Here is a 17,499-nt window from a genome sequence, read left to right as displayed (position 1 = left end):
AAGTAATATTGTGAGAAACATAAGGCACACTTGTCTGCTTTTCTGACTGGGTAGTATCTCCCATTGACCTACTGTAAGTCTGTCATTTATACATCTTCAGGGCAAATACGCACTGTGTTGGTGCAATCCTAAAATGGGGGCGTTCCCTGTCAAATCGAGCCTTACACACGGTCCCATCGGTTTAACTACTTTTCCCTCTTGCGCGCGTCCGAGCCTGGAATAAGTGAAGCGCCCCGCTAAGGTGACACATATTAATGTATGTGTATTAAATATAAAATGCATATTAGCAAGAAAAACGGAGCTAATACTGAGGTGTCATTCTGTTTGTTCAGTTTTATATGGGAACATGGTGTGTCACCTTCAATGATGTCACTGTACACAGAGCTCCCCCTGTTGGTGGCGTTTTTAATTACGCCATAGCCAAAACTAATAACATAAACAAATGAATGGGTCATTTTAAGGTACAGATACACTATATTGCCAAAAGCATTCGCTCACCTGCCTTGACTCAGATATGAATTTAAGAGCCATCCCATTCTTAATCCATAGGGTTTAATTGGTCCACCCTCTTTAGTTACAGTATACCATCTTAAACTTTTCTGGGAAGATTTTCCACAAGGTTTAGGAGTGGGTTTTTGGGAATTTATGAACATTTTTCCAAAAGCGCATTTGTGAGGTTACACACTGATGTTGGACGAGAATGCCTGGCTCTCAGTCTCCGCTCTAATTCATCCCCAAGTGTTCTATAGGGTTGAGGTCAGTCATGTTGGAACAGGAAGAGGCCATCTCCAAACTATTCCCACAAAAACTATTATCCCCTGAGCTACAGTGAAAGGAACTCTGAATGCTTCATCATGCCAAGAGATTTTAGACATTCAAACAGTTTGGGGATTACCCCTTCCTGTTCTAACATGTCTGTGCACCAGTGCACAAAGCAAGGTCCATAAAGACATGGATGAGAGAATTTGGTATGGATTAACTTGACTGACCTGCCCTCAACCTGATAGAATAACCTTTGTGTTGATTTTGAGTGTTCAGTGAGCCAGGCCTAGTCATCCATCATCAGGGTGTGACCTCACAAATATTCCTAAAAAAAATAAAATATAAACTCACTCCTAAACCTTGTTGAAAGCTTTCCCACAAGAGTTGAAGCTGTTACAGCTGCAATGGGTAGACCAACATCATATGAAACCATATGCAGGGATCTCGTTTGATGTCTGAGACACACAAAAATTAGGAGGGACGCATAAAGTATTGGTAACGTCTTCCATTTAAGGATTATGGAGGCCACTGTGCTCTTAGGAACCTTAAGTGCAGCAGAATTGTTTTTGTAACCTTGTGAGTTCCCACAATTCTGTCTCTGGGCTCTTCAGGCAGTTCCTTTGACCTCATGATCCCCATTTGCTCTGGCATGCACTGTGTGCTGTTAGGTCTTATATAGACAGGTGTGCGGCTTTCCTAATCAAGTCCAGTCAGTATAATCAAACACAGCTTGACCCTAATGAAGGTGCAGAACCATCTCAAGGATGACCAGAAGAAATGGATGCACAGCACCCGAGTTAAATGTGTCACAGCAAAGGGTCTGAATACTTATGGCTGTGTGATATTTCCGTTTTTCTTTTTTAATAAATCTGCAAAATTTCAACAATTACGTTTTTTTCTGTCAATATGGGGTGCTGTGTGTACAGTAATGAGGAAAAAATGAACTTCAATGATTTTAGCAAATGGCTGCAATATAACAAAAGAGTGAAAATTTTAAGGGGATCTGAATGCTTTCCGTACCCACTGTATATAATATACTGGGCGAGAGCAAGAGCAATGGATAACACAATAATATTGTCCAAACAGTATAAAGATAGATTAACAACTAATAAAAATCTGTAATATTGTGGGATCATGAAGCAAGAACCGTGATATAACCGAGGATTGATTACTGTATCTATATTATGTGGTGATAAGTTGTAGGGGACTCATTGTTTCAATGATATGTGCATCACGGGACTCACATACTCTCAAGTGTAAAATGATCTATACATATGGATTTAGAGTGGGATATCACTTAAAATCATATGTGAGTCAAGGCAGGTGAGGGAATACTTTTGGCAATATAGTGTATGTGTTGTTATACTGTACATTAATTCACGTGCACTTGTTAAATGTTTGTCAATTACTAGCTCATGTTTATGCAACCAGAAATTAATGATGAAATGATTTTCTGATGACTTTTTGAATCTTGACTGATGTGAGGTTGTGTCTGGGGTCGCGATCAGGTGGCTTGATGAGTGTGTGTCTGCAGGACGGCAGCGGAGCTCTCCAGCGCAGCGGCTCTCTGGGAAAGCTCCGGGATGTCCTGCGTCGCAGCAGCGAGCTGCTGGTCAAGAAACTGCAGGGCAACGGGCCGCCTGAACCTCGCAGCACCAAGTAAGAACTGCAAAACAATGGGAAAATAATTAACCTTTCAAGTCTCCTCGTCAACACTTCGTAACTGCTTCCTCCCTGCTTCCCAGCATGAAGCGAGCGGCTTCCTTGAACTACCTGAACAAGACTGGTGATGAGGCATTTCAGGTGAAGCAGCAGTTACATTGCTTGTTTGACAACTTTAACAAAAGAGTGCTATGCATTTTTGTAACAAATTAAAACAATTTTCCATAATATGTCCTTTTTAAATGTCATCAACAAACTTCACATCTCAGTCTCGGGGAAGCAGTAATTTGAGGGTGAGCCGAGGCCTGAGCTCCAGCACTATGAATCTGTACTCCGGAAACTGAGCTGGACGTCCAAGCGGACCTTCTGGACCTGCCAACGTTGGACCCAAAGATGTTTCCTCCTGACACTCTCATCCAAAGCCTCTTTCACTTGTCTGAATGCACAGGGATTCTTTTTTATTTGTGCCTGTCCTCCCTTTTCATAGTGAAAACTTTGCCACCATTTTGATTCATCATCATTATGCACTTTGAGTGGTGTTAGGAGCCATGAAACCACTTAATAAGCTGGTGTGTTTCTCCTTTCCTCACATATCCTGTGCCATTCTTTGTTTTTAAAAGCGATTATAGTCTTTTTTTTTTTTTTTTCTCCATGACAACTAATTGTAGATTTGGTTTTAGTCCTCTCAATGTAGAAATGAGCTTTGTAGCGTTTGAAATAACATCTTGTAGATTGGCTTCAATTGTTCAAACTACAGTTGTCTTTAATAGTTGCCTGTTGAGATGTGGCATTTGGTTAAAGCTTTGGGATACAGAGTGAATGAATAGCTTGCTGTCATCACGTGACTCGCAGACCACATAATGGAATTCCATTTCTAATTCAAATGGGCTGCTACTTTGTCTTTTAGTTTTGAGATCTGTACGTGTTCTGCTGCTGTTCTTTGTTCACAACACAAAAAAAGACGACTCCTTTAGGACCTCGGTATTGGGTCACTTATTGTGCTCCTTCTTCCTTGAATGATGTGTGGTGCCATTTCGTCTGAGGTAAAGTAGTGTTGATCAACTCTTGACTTCTCCAGATTGTTTACACTGAGGAGGATGTGATGCATGTTTAGATCTCTACAATGTGATTGTCATAGATTTGCACAGTTCTCAAATGCCTGTCATCTGCCTTTTAATTGAAGCTAGTCAAAAGAACTGGAATGTGGGCAATTATTTTGGGGGATTTATTTATTTTTTTCCATTAGGAGACACAGGAATAGGACCGTGATTCTTTCAGTTGATTTCTTTCAACTAGTGAAAATGTTCACTGTAAATCTTAACTTGATTCAGAATTCAAATTATTGTTCCATGTGAAGTTTTGTCATGCACTCAAATACATTAGTCTATATAAAAAGTCTGCACACCCTTCTTCAAATGTCAGGTGTCTGTGATGTAATACAAATGGAACCAAGATCATTTCAAAAACTTTTTTTTTTTTACTTTGTGACCTGTAATGTACAATTCAATTGAAAAGCAAACCTTTCAGGGGTGGGCAAAAAAACAAACATGCAATCACCTGGTTGCATAACTATACACACACTTTATATGGGGTTATTCAGAGGCACTTTAAATTATGGCAGGTGTGTGCTGACTCCCATTTGACGTGTGAAATTGATCGGTTGATTCTAATCACATCCCCAGTTATAAGGGTGTGTGCACGTATGCAACCGCATTATCTCAGTTTATTTTATATCCCTTTGTGCACATCATAGGTTAGATTAATGGTGGAATATTTTTTCAAGTTACTTATCTTGGACTTTTTTTTAATCTCACATAAAGCTGACAGTTATACAGGGGTGTGTAGAATTATAATATTCACTGTACCGTCCCCTCCAAAAGTATTGGAACGGCACGGTCAATTCCTTTGTTTTTGTTGTATACTGAAGACATTTGGGTTTCAGATCAAAAGATGAATATGAGACAAAAATTCAGAATTCCAGCTTTTATTTCATGATATTTACATCTAGATGTGTTAAAGAACTCAGGACAGAACACCTTTTGTTTGAAGCCTCCCACTTTGTGTATTGCGACTGTGTATTGTAATACCTCTGTGAATCACAGGCAAATTAAAAACAACCGTCCCAGAACTGTCAGGCAGCCGTGCTAACTACTAATCCACTATGCTGTCAAATATTATATATCAAATACTAAAATAGAGGGAAATACAGTACTGTACTTGAAAATGAAACGAAACAAAAAAAATGCACACATAGTCTACATTTTTGATATTCTTAGGTTAAAGAAAATACAATAGTCAGTGAAACAGACAGATATAATAAGAAAAATTGACATGCATAGCAGCACAGTGCTAGAGTAGTGACTGGTGAGCACATCGGCCTCACAGACAGTCGAGAGGTGCTGGGCTCGAATCTTGGAGTTTACATGCATGCATGTGTGGGTTTTCTCCGGGTACTCCGACTTCCTGCCACATTTCAAAAATATGCATTTTAGGTTTGTTTAAGACTAAATTGTCCATAGGTGTAAATGTTTACACTGGGATGGACAGGCGACCAGTCCGGGCTGCACCCAATGGATAGATGCAAATAATGTCTGAATAATGTAGATCAGGAGTAGACGAACTTCAGTACGCAAGGGACACTTGATTTTTTTTTTTTTAATGGACTGATGGCCCAGGTCATTTGTAGATGGGGATAAAAAAAAACGTTTCAATTTGCATGTAAAATAGCCTTAGATAAAATAATTAATTAATAATAATTAATTAACAAATTACAGTATTTAGTTAGATGAATGAATACAACATAAATTAATTAATACATTTAAACTAACCAATTTTAGGGTTAAAAAAAACGGCAAAAAATATTACAGAACCTTTGAAAATGCTCAGAGGCCTGGACAAGTGTTTCCGACACTTTTTTTTTTTTTTGCGTAAAGGCCCCCATTTTACAGTATATCAGAAAACTGAAAGCACCCCACCGAGCAAAAATGTCACAAAAATTATTAGCGCTAAAATAACGATGACGTACTTTGAATTTACTCAGAAGTGTGAAATTTGGGCCTGTTTAATTGAATACACTGCTTATATACTTTTAGGAAACGATGACTTACTCTGTTGAATGGAAGCAGGTGGATAGACTGGTTGTACCGTCTGCCATCTCAGAGAAGAGTATGTAATCACTATATGTTGCTGGCATAAATAGATGAATGAAGATAAATTTGTAATTAATATTTTTCGGCCAAATGATGATGAAGGGCCGTACATAAACCGCGGGCCATATATTTCCAGAATTGCTGTAAGTAGGCAGATGAACCAGCAGGTGGCGATGTTGTCCTTTTTTTCCAGCGCCAGTATCGGAAGCTGTTGTGTCAGAAAAGACATCGTTTCACGTAATCATAAAAAATCTCAAAACGTGTGAGTGATTTATGCATTTATTTCAAAATAAGGTGTTTTGGCAAAAAAAAAAAAAAAAAAAAGTTACATTTGGGTAAAATGATTAACATTTGGACATTGATTAACTTTGGTGAGCTGAAGTTTTAGTCACGTTAATACTACATACAGTAGATGCTCAAAACCCGAGTGTAGTCGATCGTTTATTTTGAAAATCCAAGCAGGACCGGGATTGTATTACTCCTTTTCACGTTGACATACTTTTACAAACGCATTGAGGCGAGTGGGAGGAAGGCAACTTGGAAACACCGCGTAGGGAAGCCAAACAAACTCCCTCTCCGTGAAGACTCCAGCGACTCGGTGGTCGGCGCCTCTGGAGTACGGCAGGAGGAAACCGCACACAACCGGGCTGTAATGAAACACCACGGCCTGAATTTACATCCACTCTCCGTTGCTAGGAGTTTTTAGGTTCGCTTAACAAACTTTCGGCGCGTCTTCTGTCGAGTTCGTTCCGAGTGTTGACCGTCTGTCCGGCCTGGGAAGCGAGCGGCCCGTCCCCACATGCCTTGTTCCCTCTAGTGACCCTCAACGACCAGGTGAGCTCCAAACCGGATCTCACGGCGACCTCCGTAGGTAACGGCGGCCATTTGACACGAACGGATCCCTCTGACGCGCCCCCAGTCACGCTTTGCGGCTCTGGAGAGAAGCACCGTGGAGCTGCCGAGCTCCGCGACCAGGACATGGATCTAACAACGGAGGCCGAGAATCGAGGCGCACACGGCGGGAGAAGACTTCGAATGGACCCGCTGTACGCCGTCGGTGTCATCTGCTTACTAGGTTAGTACAGTAACTCAATACCACTGTAGAATTCATTCACAGGCTAACATGCATTAATAATACAGTAGCACGATATTTTCTCTCTAGGTACTTAAAAGCACTGTTTCCCAATCTTAATTGAGTCGATATATAAAATAAATAAATAAATTAAATAAAATTTCAATTTTTCTTCCTCTCAGTATACGTCACCGGCATAGATATATTTTTTGGGGTACTAAATTCGAACCAATGAGTGAAGTGAAATTGCTCTAATGTGCTACGACAAACTTGTTAGGAATCACTGCTTTACGGTGATAAATGTTCACGCGGGATTTGCTACTCACAGATTAATTTATTTGCTCTTCTCCTTTATTTGCTGAACCCCCCCGCCCCCCGGTTGCCATTGTTTTTTTTGCACTCAGGCCAGTGTCCTGTCTCAAATAACAGTATTGCTTAAGTGGCATTTGGTGCCAAGGAACTTTGTTGAAGTTGATTTCGGAGCTTCAAGTAATATGTTTTGTCAAAGGTTTATCATTGCCTGTAAGATCGCAAAGCTATTCCATTCTAAACCTTTTCAGGGGTCGTCAGTTACTTGCTGATTTTCACAGGAGCTGTTTGTGGGTAAACACTCCTGTTACAGTAGACAGAAGGTTGGCTCATTTGTAAAACCACCTAAATTTTAGCAACTCTGCAAAACTAATACATCCAAGAATGGAGCTGGCATATTTTGCAGTTTCATAAATCAATAATTTGCCTCCAATTTAAAACAAATTCTACTATAATTACTTGGGGGACATTCAGGGAAGGTTTTGTTACCCCCATTCCGGAAGTGAATCCACACTTGTGCCATGAAAATGGTGGATTATCTTGCAATTCTTTTTGTGTGTGCTTCAGAGAACACGCCATCTCAGGTAGAAGAAAGTGGAAGAGGCTCTGGTCACTCAGTTGGACTTGATATTTGTACAGTTCCAATTGTAAGCAAGGAATTGCAGGATGCGAGCAGGCTTCCACGCATCACTGAGCGCAGCCTCTCAGTGACTTAAATGTATTCTTGTTTTTCTTTCCGTGCTCTCACAACACACTGGAGACGCCATTTCTCCTGATCATATTCAGTATATGCTTGATGGAAATGCCGCTCAGTCTTTATGGGTGCCATTCATAATGCAGGTCTGGCTTTGATGCGTGGCTTGCTTGCTTGTGATAAAAAAAAGTAACAACAATCACAATAATACATCATTTTGCCCATCAAATGCTTTATGTGTCAAAATGGTCACTTTTAACAGAACCCCGCAACCCCTGCACAACATGGCGCATCAAATGTTGTATTTGCATTAGGCGTCGTCAAAATGGCTGAGTGTCCTCTTAAGTTAAAGTATGCCTGTCGCCCCCCTCCAACCTCCTCAGGGTGCCCACTTTGAGATGAATGTGAGCTCTGTGTGCGGGGTAGCGGGGGAGCCGCTGGCTGTTTACAAGATGCATGAATAGAGCCAAGCCAGGTACTGTCATGACAGCCAGGGGGGCTTTTGCCCACTTTAGGAATGTCCTACTTAAAAAAAATATATAATAAAAAAATGTGGGAGCAGAAATGGCATCATCATTGTCCACAGAACGCATGTAGTGTGTTGTGTGGTCTACACACAGGAAGGAGTTGTTTCCTTGGTCTTTGTCAATTCTTACTTTTTCAAGAATACACTGAACCCCCGGTAAATAACAGATGTGTTTATTTTAATGGGTTTTAGCAGTGTGCTGTACAGGTAAGTCTGAATTAAAAATTGCGTTCCTTCAATGTAGTACTACATTGTGCCACAAACTGCCGGGCAGCACTGAGATCGACTGGAAGACATAAAGCATAATAGAAGAAGAGGCGGAGAAGGTCCCCCGAAACTCCAGCAGTAGTCGCTGTTAGCAAAGAGCAGAGAAAAGATATGCCTGTGAATAATTCTATGCTGTTTGTTGCTACTCTGTGTGTTTTAAAGTTGCAGTTGTTTGAAGGTTTATAATTACCTTAACATTGATGCTAATTTCCATTAGCCTGTCTATGGCATTTTGCATTAACAGCATTAGCATCATGCTAGTAGAGTTTTGCTATTATACCGTACATGGTTGGGTTGAATATTTTTGTGCTTGAATATACAATGATTATGTTTTGTTTTATGTGTCAGTTTTACAGTAAACTTCAGCTGTGAGTGACAAACTTCTTATTTGGAGAATTGTGGAAGTCTGATTTTTGTTTCCTCATGGTGATGTAATATAATTTGTTGACAGCAAGAGCGTGACAACAGGCACTATGGAATACTTTAAAAAGTGTGTTTTTAATAGGTTTAAGTGTGTTTGAAGCATGTGGGAGGAAAATGTTTTTTATGGTTGCGCCATCGTGGAGTTTCACATATAGCGGGTGGTTCTGAAACGCATACCCAATGATAATTATGGGTTCTCTGTACTCTTGTTTTACTTTCTTTCACCTTTTTATATGTTTATTTGGTTGGGAACATGGTGCTGTTAATGTAGCTTTCACAACCTATGAAAGCCAATTGATGTTGCTGTTCATGCTTTTTAATGCACAGCTTCTCCTTTTTTCACCATTACTCCTGCACTCCTCCTCATGGTATCTTTTTTAAAATCAAATTTTCCAACCATATTCACATATTTTTGTGAACTAGTGTGCCAGAGCCTCCACTTTGAATTATCTCCCTGCATCCTAGTAAACGGGGGAAGATTTGCTCAGTTTGCTCCAAGTGAACACACGATATAACGTCTTTTATACAAAGATCTTGCGACATTGACACGCCAGAGCTGTAACAGAAGATCTGGAATTTATCTGCCTTTGCTTATTACGCAGAAGTGCGATATTGATAATTAGATGTGTGACGGGCTAGCATCAGCTCCAGCATCTGGTGGAAGTATATACAAGTATGAAATACGTCTTTCAGTACGACAGGGCGGGAGACGTGTGTGTCACCTGTTAAACTTCACAACTCTGTCCTGGTCACGGAATTGTGGAATACCTTGACCTAAAAGGGGTATTGTCGTCAACATGCATTCAAAAATGGAACTTGATAAATAGTTGTGCTTTATCCGAGGCAGGGATCAGCATTCTAGTAAGGCGGGCGAGTTCCACTTGAGGACCTAAGCGTGACAACAAAACGGAGCTTGGAAGAGAAAGAACCAGCTGAATAGACGTGAATAATAAGACCTCGTTGTGCATATCACAATGTTTTTCGTTTGCACGGAATGTGAGGCTGGGGGAGGAATTCTGAAGGTCTTCGGCGGCTATCGTTTCTGGTCATTTTTCAGAAGGGTTTATTCGGGCTTTGATGAAGCCTTTTTGAACTCAAGAGTCTACTTTTTTTTCCACACTGTTTATATGTGCAGCGTGCACTCAGCCCATTATGATGGACTCGCTCCCAGGGGAAGATCCTCTTGCACCCACCCCAATCATGATGGCCCGCTTGCTCAGATTGGGGTTTCTTGTCATTTAGAAACTGATGCGTGCATGTCTTCTCGTTTGCTGTCCACTTCCCTCCAGTCTGCGACCTTGAAATCAATCCAGGTCCTCCGTGTTTAAGGATGTGGAGCTTGGTTAAATGAATTTCTTTTAAAGGAGTAATGGAGTCTAAAAGGCACAGTGTGTCTCCTCAACATTTAATCAAACATGCCTCCATTTGAACCCAAGTTTGAACGGGTGGCTATGTTATACTCATGCTCGCATCTAGTCTTAATTTTATGCTCAAAAAGGTTGTTTAGAATGACACGACCCCCTCACAGCAAGGCAAACATTTGGATTCAAAGGGCCAAGTTTGCCTCTTTATGGCCTGATGATTTTTGTTCTCGCACCCCTATAATAAAAAGTCAGTGCTTTTTGGAGCTATTTCCTTCCTTCTTCAAAGTTGGTGGACTAATAAAAAGAGTGTATGCGTGTATGTGCGTTGCTGGACCTTTTGAAGCTGTACAATTTTCTGGCACATTTCTTAAGATCAAATATCTGTGGTGATGAAATCCTCAGTTCATGATGGCTTTTGCTCTCTGTGGGTAACAAAATCCGACAAAATGACTGCAACGACCAAGCAGCTCACTTTAAATGATGCTTACTGCACCTAATGACCCATGTGGGTGTATGAGAAAGTGTGCGTGCTGGCGCTGGATTTTGTGCTGGCTCTGGATCCTTTGGTGGTGATTAGAGTCGGGCCTTGTAGAGCTCTCCTTCCTATGCGGTTACGAGTCTCTTTGGCTCTGTTGTTGCCGGTCTTGTCTGGAAGGATCTCTGTTGTTTATTGACTCAGTGCCTGCTTGCAGCTTTGTCTCCTGTCTGACTTGTACCCTACACCTCAGCCGACTTTGTAGTGTTGTTTAATGTGCTCTGCCTTATTTATTTATTTGGTTTGTTCTAGCTGTTCTCCACCATTTCAAATTCTTTGCAGCCATGATTCATCTGTTTTGTTGCAGTTTCGTAACTAAGCAAAGTCTTAAAATATTCTTCTTCATACTGCCAACACAAACGATCTCATTCTAAACAGTTTATTTTTTTACAAAAGAAATAATGTCAACTAAAGTTCTTAAAAGTCAAGAATGTACAACCCCAGTTCCAATGAAGTTGGGACGTTGTGTTAAACAAACATAAATAAAAACAGAATACAATGATTTGCAAATCATGTTCAACCTATATTTAATTGAATACACTACAAAGACAAGATATTTAATGCTCAAACTGACAAACTTTATTGTTTTTAGCAAATAATCATTAACTTAGAATTTTATGGCTGCAACACGGTCCAAAAAAGCTGGGACAGGTGCCATAAAAGACTGAGAAAGTTGAGGAATGCTCATCAAACACCTGTTTGGAACATCCCACAGGTGAACAGGCTAATTGGGAACAGGTGGGTGCCATGATTGGGTATAATAGGAGCTTCCCTGACTTGCTCAATCATTCACAAGCAAAGATGGGGCAAGGTTTCAACTTTTTGTGAACCAGTGCGTGAGAAAATAGTCGAACAGTTTAAAAAACCGACATCAATGTTTAAAGGACATGGGCTTAAGAACACTTCAGAAAACCAATATCAGTAAATACGGTTTGGCGCTACATCTGTAAGTGCAACTTGAAACTCTACTATACAAAGCAAAAGCCTTTTATCAACAACACCCAGAAACGCCGCCGGCTTCTCTGGGCCCGAGCTCATCTAAGATGGACTGATGCAAAGTGGAAAAGTGTTCTGTGGTCCGACGAGTCCACATTTCAAATTGTTTTGGGAAATTGTGGATGTCGTGTCCAAAGAGGAAAAGAACCATCTAGACTGTTATGGACACAAAGTTCAAAAGCCAGCATCTGTGATGGTATGGGGCTGTGTTAGTACCAATGGCATGGCTAACTTACACATCTGTGAAGGCACCATTAATGCTGAAAGGTCTATACAGGTTTTGGAGAAACATATGCTGCCATCCAAGCAACGTCTTTTTCATGGACGCCCCTGCTTATTTCAGCAAGACAATGCCAAACCACATCAGAATCAGAATCATCTTTATTGCCAAGTATGTCCAAAAAACACACAAGGAATTTGACTCCGGTAATTAGAGCCGCTCTAGTACAACAACAGACAGTCAATTGACAGAGAACACTTTTGAGACATAAAGAAATTGAGAAAAACAGTCACTGAGCAATAAAGGGTTGCTAGTTATCTGGTAATGCCGGTACATTTATTTATTTATTTTTTTGACAATTGTGCAAAAAGATGCAGAGTCCTCTAGCACTTAGAGCAGTTCGAATGACTAATATTACAATAGTCCGGTGCAATGACCATTGTGCAAAGGGCACCGAGACTTCAAGCGAGTAGTACGATATTGAATTCTGCACGTATTACAACAGCGTGGCTTCGTAGTAAAAGAGTGCGGATACTAGACTGGCCTGCCTGCAGTCCAGACCTGTCTCCCATTGAAAATGTGTGGCGCATTATGAAGTGTAAAATACAACAACGGAGACCCCGGACTGTTGAACAGCTGAATCTGTACATCAAGCAAGAATGGGAAAGAATTCCACCTACAAAGCATCAACAATTAGTGTACTCAGTTCCCAAACGTTTATTGAATGATGTTAAAAGAAAATGTGATGTAACACAGTGGTAAACATGACCCTGTCCCAGTTTTTTTGGGAATCTGTTGCAGCTATAAAATTCTAAGTGAATGATTATTTGCTAAAAACAATAAAGTTTGTCAGTTTGAGCATTATATTCTTGTCTTTGTAGTGTATTTAAATATAGGTTGAACATGATTTGCAAATCTTTGTATTCTGTTTATATTTGTTTAACACAACGTCCCAACTTCATTGGAATTGGTGTTGTATTTTTTAATTTTAGTGTTCCCCAGCTATATGGCGTTTCACCATTCACGCCCCTTCATTTTACAGATTTATCTGATTTGTTTTTTTTATGGGTTGTAATAGTATGCTAAATATATATGTAATATCCTACTAGGGGTTGAACATACTCTTCGACAAGTCGATTTTATAACTTGGCAAAGATGTTTCAAGCTTGAAGTCGACTAATTGGTCGTCATGTGTTTTTGGCATTAACAACTTGGACACGTAGCAGAAAGCAACAGCTGAGGGGTGGGGGTGGGGAGGGGGGTCGTGGTTCAGTGCGGCAAACATGCAACGGCACATTAAGCGTGTGGAGATATTTGACCAAAAATGGGATCAGTTGCACAGTTACGGTTTGCTGTCTTTAACTGGGCACATGCTTTCGTTGGCACTAAAGTCTGATTTAGTCTTACCTGATGTGGTGAAGTCTATTGATGCAGCACAGAGAGTTGGGAACCACTTTTGCGCCACAGCACTGCTCATCAATCATACCTACAGAGATGCCAAATGTTATGGAACGTCCGTATTTTGTTACCGACATCACTGAACGTTGACTCATTACAGACGTAACACTAATTGTTCCGTATATTGGGGGGGGGGGAAATAAATACAATCCATCGTCTGACATTACCAGTGCGTCCACATAGAACAGCTGCTTGGTGCATGCTATTTTATTGACACCCCCCCCCCCCCCCCCCCCACCAAAACAAAAAAAAACAAGAAAAACCAAAGCAAAAACATTGCTGACTTTTAATTTTGAAGTTTGAGATCTGAATAGACTTTTTTTGTTTTGTTACCAGGGTTTAAAACGGAATTGGCAAAGGTGAATTCCTCCTTTTTGATGATGGAACGTCAAAATCTCATATACCAGTACTTTGATTTAGGCTGCAACTGCATCCACCATTACAAGGTTGATGTAATAAAAACATTAAAATGACAAATATTGAAGCCATAATTGATTAATATTAATGATTATGACTGGGACATGGAAATATTCTTGACAAAAATTTCAAACTGTGGTCAGACAGATTTGGACAAATTGTTCTAGAAGTGAATTTTTATAGGTTGGCAGCTCTGTACCCATCATAATCCATGTTATATATAATATAACCGCAGAGTTGCTGCTTGTAGTTAATGTAATTGCTGTTCTGCGTATATTCGGTGTAAAAGCTCTCCATTGTCAGTGAATATAGATTATTTTAAAGCATTACCTTCTCCTGTGAGTTTAAAAAATATATATATAGTGCTGTAGCAAATCTGCAGTTGCTACGTAAATTGGTGTTAGAGTTCTATAAGTTGTGACTGTCTGGGAGGCCATCAAGATGTCTGAATGTAATTTGGTTGAGCAAGTCGAGGGCAGTGACAAGGGCAACCGGGGAGAAGGCGCCCGTGTTTGGAGGTGGAAGGCAGACCTTTGAACGGACAACTAATTAGTTTTTTATTTTTTATTTTGTTTTAAAATTGTTTTAAACTAAAGTTTTTTTTGGTTATGGCTGACAGTAACTGTTTATCTCAATAAAGAGGTTGTTGCTCAACCACTGCTCGTCCTCTCTTCATTGTCTGAGAAGGCGCTAGAGTAGTTTATTGAAAAACATACCAATAAAATCAACGACCAGTCAATGTCGACTCAAGTTTGATCCTATTGGTGTCAACTTAAAAAGGAAAATCTGAAGTCATCCAACCTGTAACCCCACTCCACAGTTGCTGAATGCCAGTAAAACACAAAACAAAAACATAATACTAACCACACGTATGCAGAAGCTGCTGGTGGCCACAGCTCATGCCCAGACACTCACATTCAGAATCACTATCGTCACACGGCACCCCACCAGGCCCTGCCTCTTAAAGGCACACGTCTACACACACACACAAAATATATACAGTATTTTATGGAAATGTTATGCTTAAAATGTTTTAAATACATATACAGCACAATGTATTTAAAAAGTGTGTTTTAATAGGTTTAAATGTGTTTAAAGTGTGTGGTGTGGTAAGACTTGATTGTATTTATTTTTTATGATCTCAATATTGTAGATTTTCACCAATTGCGGGTGGGTATGGAATGTATCCCCAGCGATAATTGGAAAGTTCATTTTAATTGTAACTGTAGATGTGACATAGGGCAAAGGTAGAGGTGACAAAGGCCAAACGAGGCATATGATGACATGTATGCCAGGTTGGGCACTAAAGAAGGAGAAAAGGATCTATACAGGTTGGCCAGACAGAGGGATAGGGATGGGAAGGATGTGCAGCAGGTTAGGGTGATTAATGATAGAGATGGAAATATGTTGACTGGTGCCAGTAGTGTGCTGGACAGATGGAAAGAATACTTTGAGGAGTTGATGAATGAGGAAAATGAGAGAGAAGGGAGAATAGAAGAGGCAAGTGTGGTGGACCAGGAAGTGGCAATGATTAGTAAAGGGGAAGTTAGAAAGGCATTAAAGAGGCTGAAAAATGAAAAGGCAGTTGGTCCAGATGACATTCCTGTGGAGGTATGGAAACATCTAGGAGAGGTGGCTGTGGAGTTTTTGACCAGCTCGTTCAATAGAATTCTAGCGTGTGAGAAAATGCCTGAGGAATAGAGGAAGTGTGTGCTGGTGTCCACTTTTAAGAACAAGGGTGATGTGCAGAGCTGTGGGAACTATTGAGGAATAAAGTTGATGAACCACACAATAAAGTTATGGGAAAGAGTAATGGAGGCTAGACTCAGGACAGTGAGTATTTGCGAGCAACAGTATAGTTTCATGCCTAGAAAGAGTACCACAGATGCATTATTTGCCTTGAGGATGTTGATGGAAAAGTACAGAGAAGGAGCTACATTGTGTCTTTGTAGATCTAGAGAAAGCCTATGACAGAGTACCCAGAGAGGAACTGTGGTACTGCATGCGGAAGTCTGGAGTGGCAGAGAAGTATGTTAGAATAATACAGGGCATGTACGAGGGCAGCAGAACAGTGGTGAGGTGTGCTGTAGGTGTGACAGACGAATTTAAGGTGGAGGTGGGACTGCATCAGGGATCCGCCCTGAGCCCCTTCCTGTTTGCACTGGTGATGGATAGGCTGACAGATGAGGTTAGGCTGGAATCCCCATGGACCATGACGTTTGCAGATGACATTGTGATCTGCAATGAAAGCAGGGAGCAGGTGGAGGAACAGTTAGAAAGATGGAGGCATGCACTGGAAAGCAGAGGAATGAAGATTAGCTGAAGTAAGACAGAATATATGTGCATGAATGAGAGTGGTGGTGGGGGAAAAGTGAGGCTACAGGGAGAAGAGATAGCAAGGGTGGGGGACTTTAAATACTTGGGGTCAACCGTCCAGAGCAATGGTGAGTGTGGAAGTGAAGAAATGGGTCCAAGCAGGTTGGAATGGGTGGAGGAAGGTGTCAGGTGTGTTATGTGACAGAAGAGTCTCTGCTAGGATGAAGGGCAAAGTTTATAAAACAGTGGTGGGGCCAGCCATGATGTACGGATTAGAGACAGGGGCACTGAAGAGACAACACGAAGCAGAGCTGGAGGTGGCAGAAAAGAAGATGTTGAGGTTCGCTCTCGGAGTGACCGGGTTGGATAAAATTAGAAATTAGCTCATCACAGGGACAGCCAAGGTTTGATGTTTTGGAGACAAAGTTAGAGAGAGCAGACTTCGATGGTTTAGACACGTCCAGAGGAGAAATAGTGAGTATATTGGTAGAACGATGATGAGGAGGGAGCTGCCAAGCAAGAGAGCTAGAGGAAGACCAAAGAGAAGGTTGATGGATGTCGTGAGGGAAGACATGAGGGCAGTTGGTGTTCGAGAGGAGGATGCAGGAGGTAGGCTTACATGGAAAAGGATGACGCGCTGTGGCGACCCCTAAAGGGACAAGCCGAAAGGAAAAGAAGAAGAAGAATTGTAATTGTAACTGTAACATTGCAAATTAAGGTTCCCCCAATATTAGAAACACTTCCATGCAGTACAGAGTTCAACACTATTGCAAAATAAATCCACAATAAATACATATTGTTAAATAAGTACCAATCTGACAGTGTCAATCAAAAAGGAATGTCACTGGTTTCAGGAAACAAGACAAGCTGAGACTCATATACAGTACATCGGTCACTTAATGTCAAGTTCCTCACCATGTGGCCTATATTTGGACGATGAAAACAACTTTCACCATTCATAACGTTTCCCTGTCGTTGGCCTTGTTGTCTGCAAATTGTCATCCAAACTCGAACCAACGAGACAACCTCTTCACAGATGGAACTTGAGCTATGCTCGGCATGTGATCTAGAGCTTTTGTCTACAAGCTCCAGACTACGACTACTACTTTGTGACTGTATGGGTTGTTCATCTGTTCTTCATGGATTCTGCAAGTGTAGTCAGCCTTGTACATATTCCGTAGTTCACACTGTGGTGCTTTGTCTTGGCAAAGCATAAAATAAAAAGGGTATAAAATAGATGCGTGTTTTTATATTATCATTTAACATCGTCTTACAGACGCGCATAACACATTGGCCTGAGAACTCAGACAAAGCCACAAAGCTAAGATC

At 40.8% G+C, this 17,499-nt stretch overlaps 2 protein-coding genes and 1 long non-coding RNA gene across 10 annotated transcripts in view; 2 read left to right on the top strand and 1 right to left on the bottom strand.

The window, feature by feature from the left end:
* Window positions 1-4,553, top strand: part of klc1b (kinesin light chain 1b) — a 33,782-nt gene extending 29,229 nt beyond the window's left edge. For all 5 annotated transcript variants that reach the window (XM_061790921.1, XM_061790925.1, XM_061790922.1 and 2 more), the window contains exons 14-16: window positions 2,297-2,421; window positions 2,508-2,565; window positions 2,694-4,553. In XM_061790921.1, the coding sequence (XP_061646905.1) occupies window positions 2,297-2,421; window positions 2,508-2,565; window positions 2,694-2,768 (258 nt within the window). In that variant the 3' untranslated portion in view covers window positions 2,769-4,553. The remainder of the gene's footprint in view (window positions 1-2,296; window positions 2,422-2,507; window positions 2,566-2,693) is intronic.
* A 142-nt stretch (window positions 4,554-4,695) lies between these two features.
* The window catches only part of LOC133486166 (uncharacterized), a 15,009-nt gene continuing 2,205 nt past the window's right edge, over window positions 4,696-17,499 (bottom strand). The window contains exons 2-3 of the long non-coding RNA XR_009790943.1: window positions 13,387-13,465; window positions 4,696-5,781 (exon numbers count right to left, since the gene is read on the bottom strand). This is a non-coding gene — a long non-coding RNA (uncharacterized LOC133486166). The remainder of the gene's footprint in view (window positions 5,782-13,386; window positions 13,466-17,499) is intronic.
* ptk7b (protein tyrosine kinase 7b) overlaps window positions 5,786-17,499 on the top strand; it is a 100,495-nt gene continuing 88,781 nt past the window's right edge. Inside the window, exons 1-2 of one of the 4 annotated variants that reach the window (XM_061790901.1) lie at window positions 5,790-6,407; window positions 6,493-6,648. In XM_061790901.1, coding sequence (XP_061646885.1) covers window positions 6,552-6,648 — 97 coding nt within the window. In that variant the 5' untranslated portion in view covers window positions 5,790-6,407; window positions 6,493-6,551. Of the gene's footprint in view, window positions 6,649-17,499 lie in introns of all 4 variants that reach the window. The other 3 variants (XM_061790902.1, XM_061790903.1, XM_061790899.1) reach the window with 3 other exon arrangements.

Source organism: Phyllopteryx taeniolatus, chromosome 11 (assembly GCF_024500385.1).
Source record: "Phyllopteryx taeniolatus isolate TA_2022b chromosome 11, UOR_Ptae_1.2, whole genome shotgun sequence".
Lineage (NCBI taxonomy): Eukaryota > Metazoa > Chordata > Actinopteri > Syngnathiformes > Syngnathidae > Phyllopteryx > Phyllopteryx taeniolatus.
This window is presented reverse-complemented; position numbering and strand designations above follow the sequence as displayed.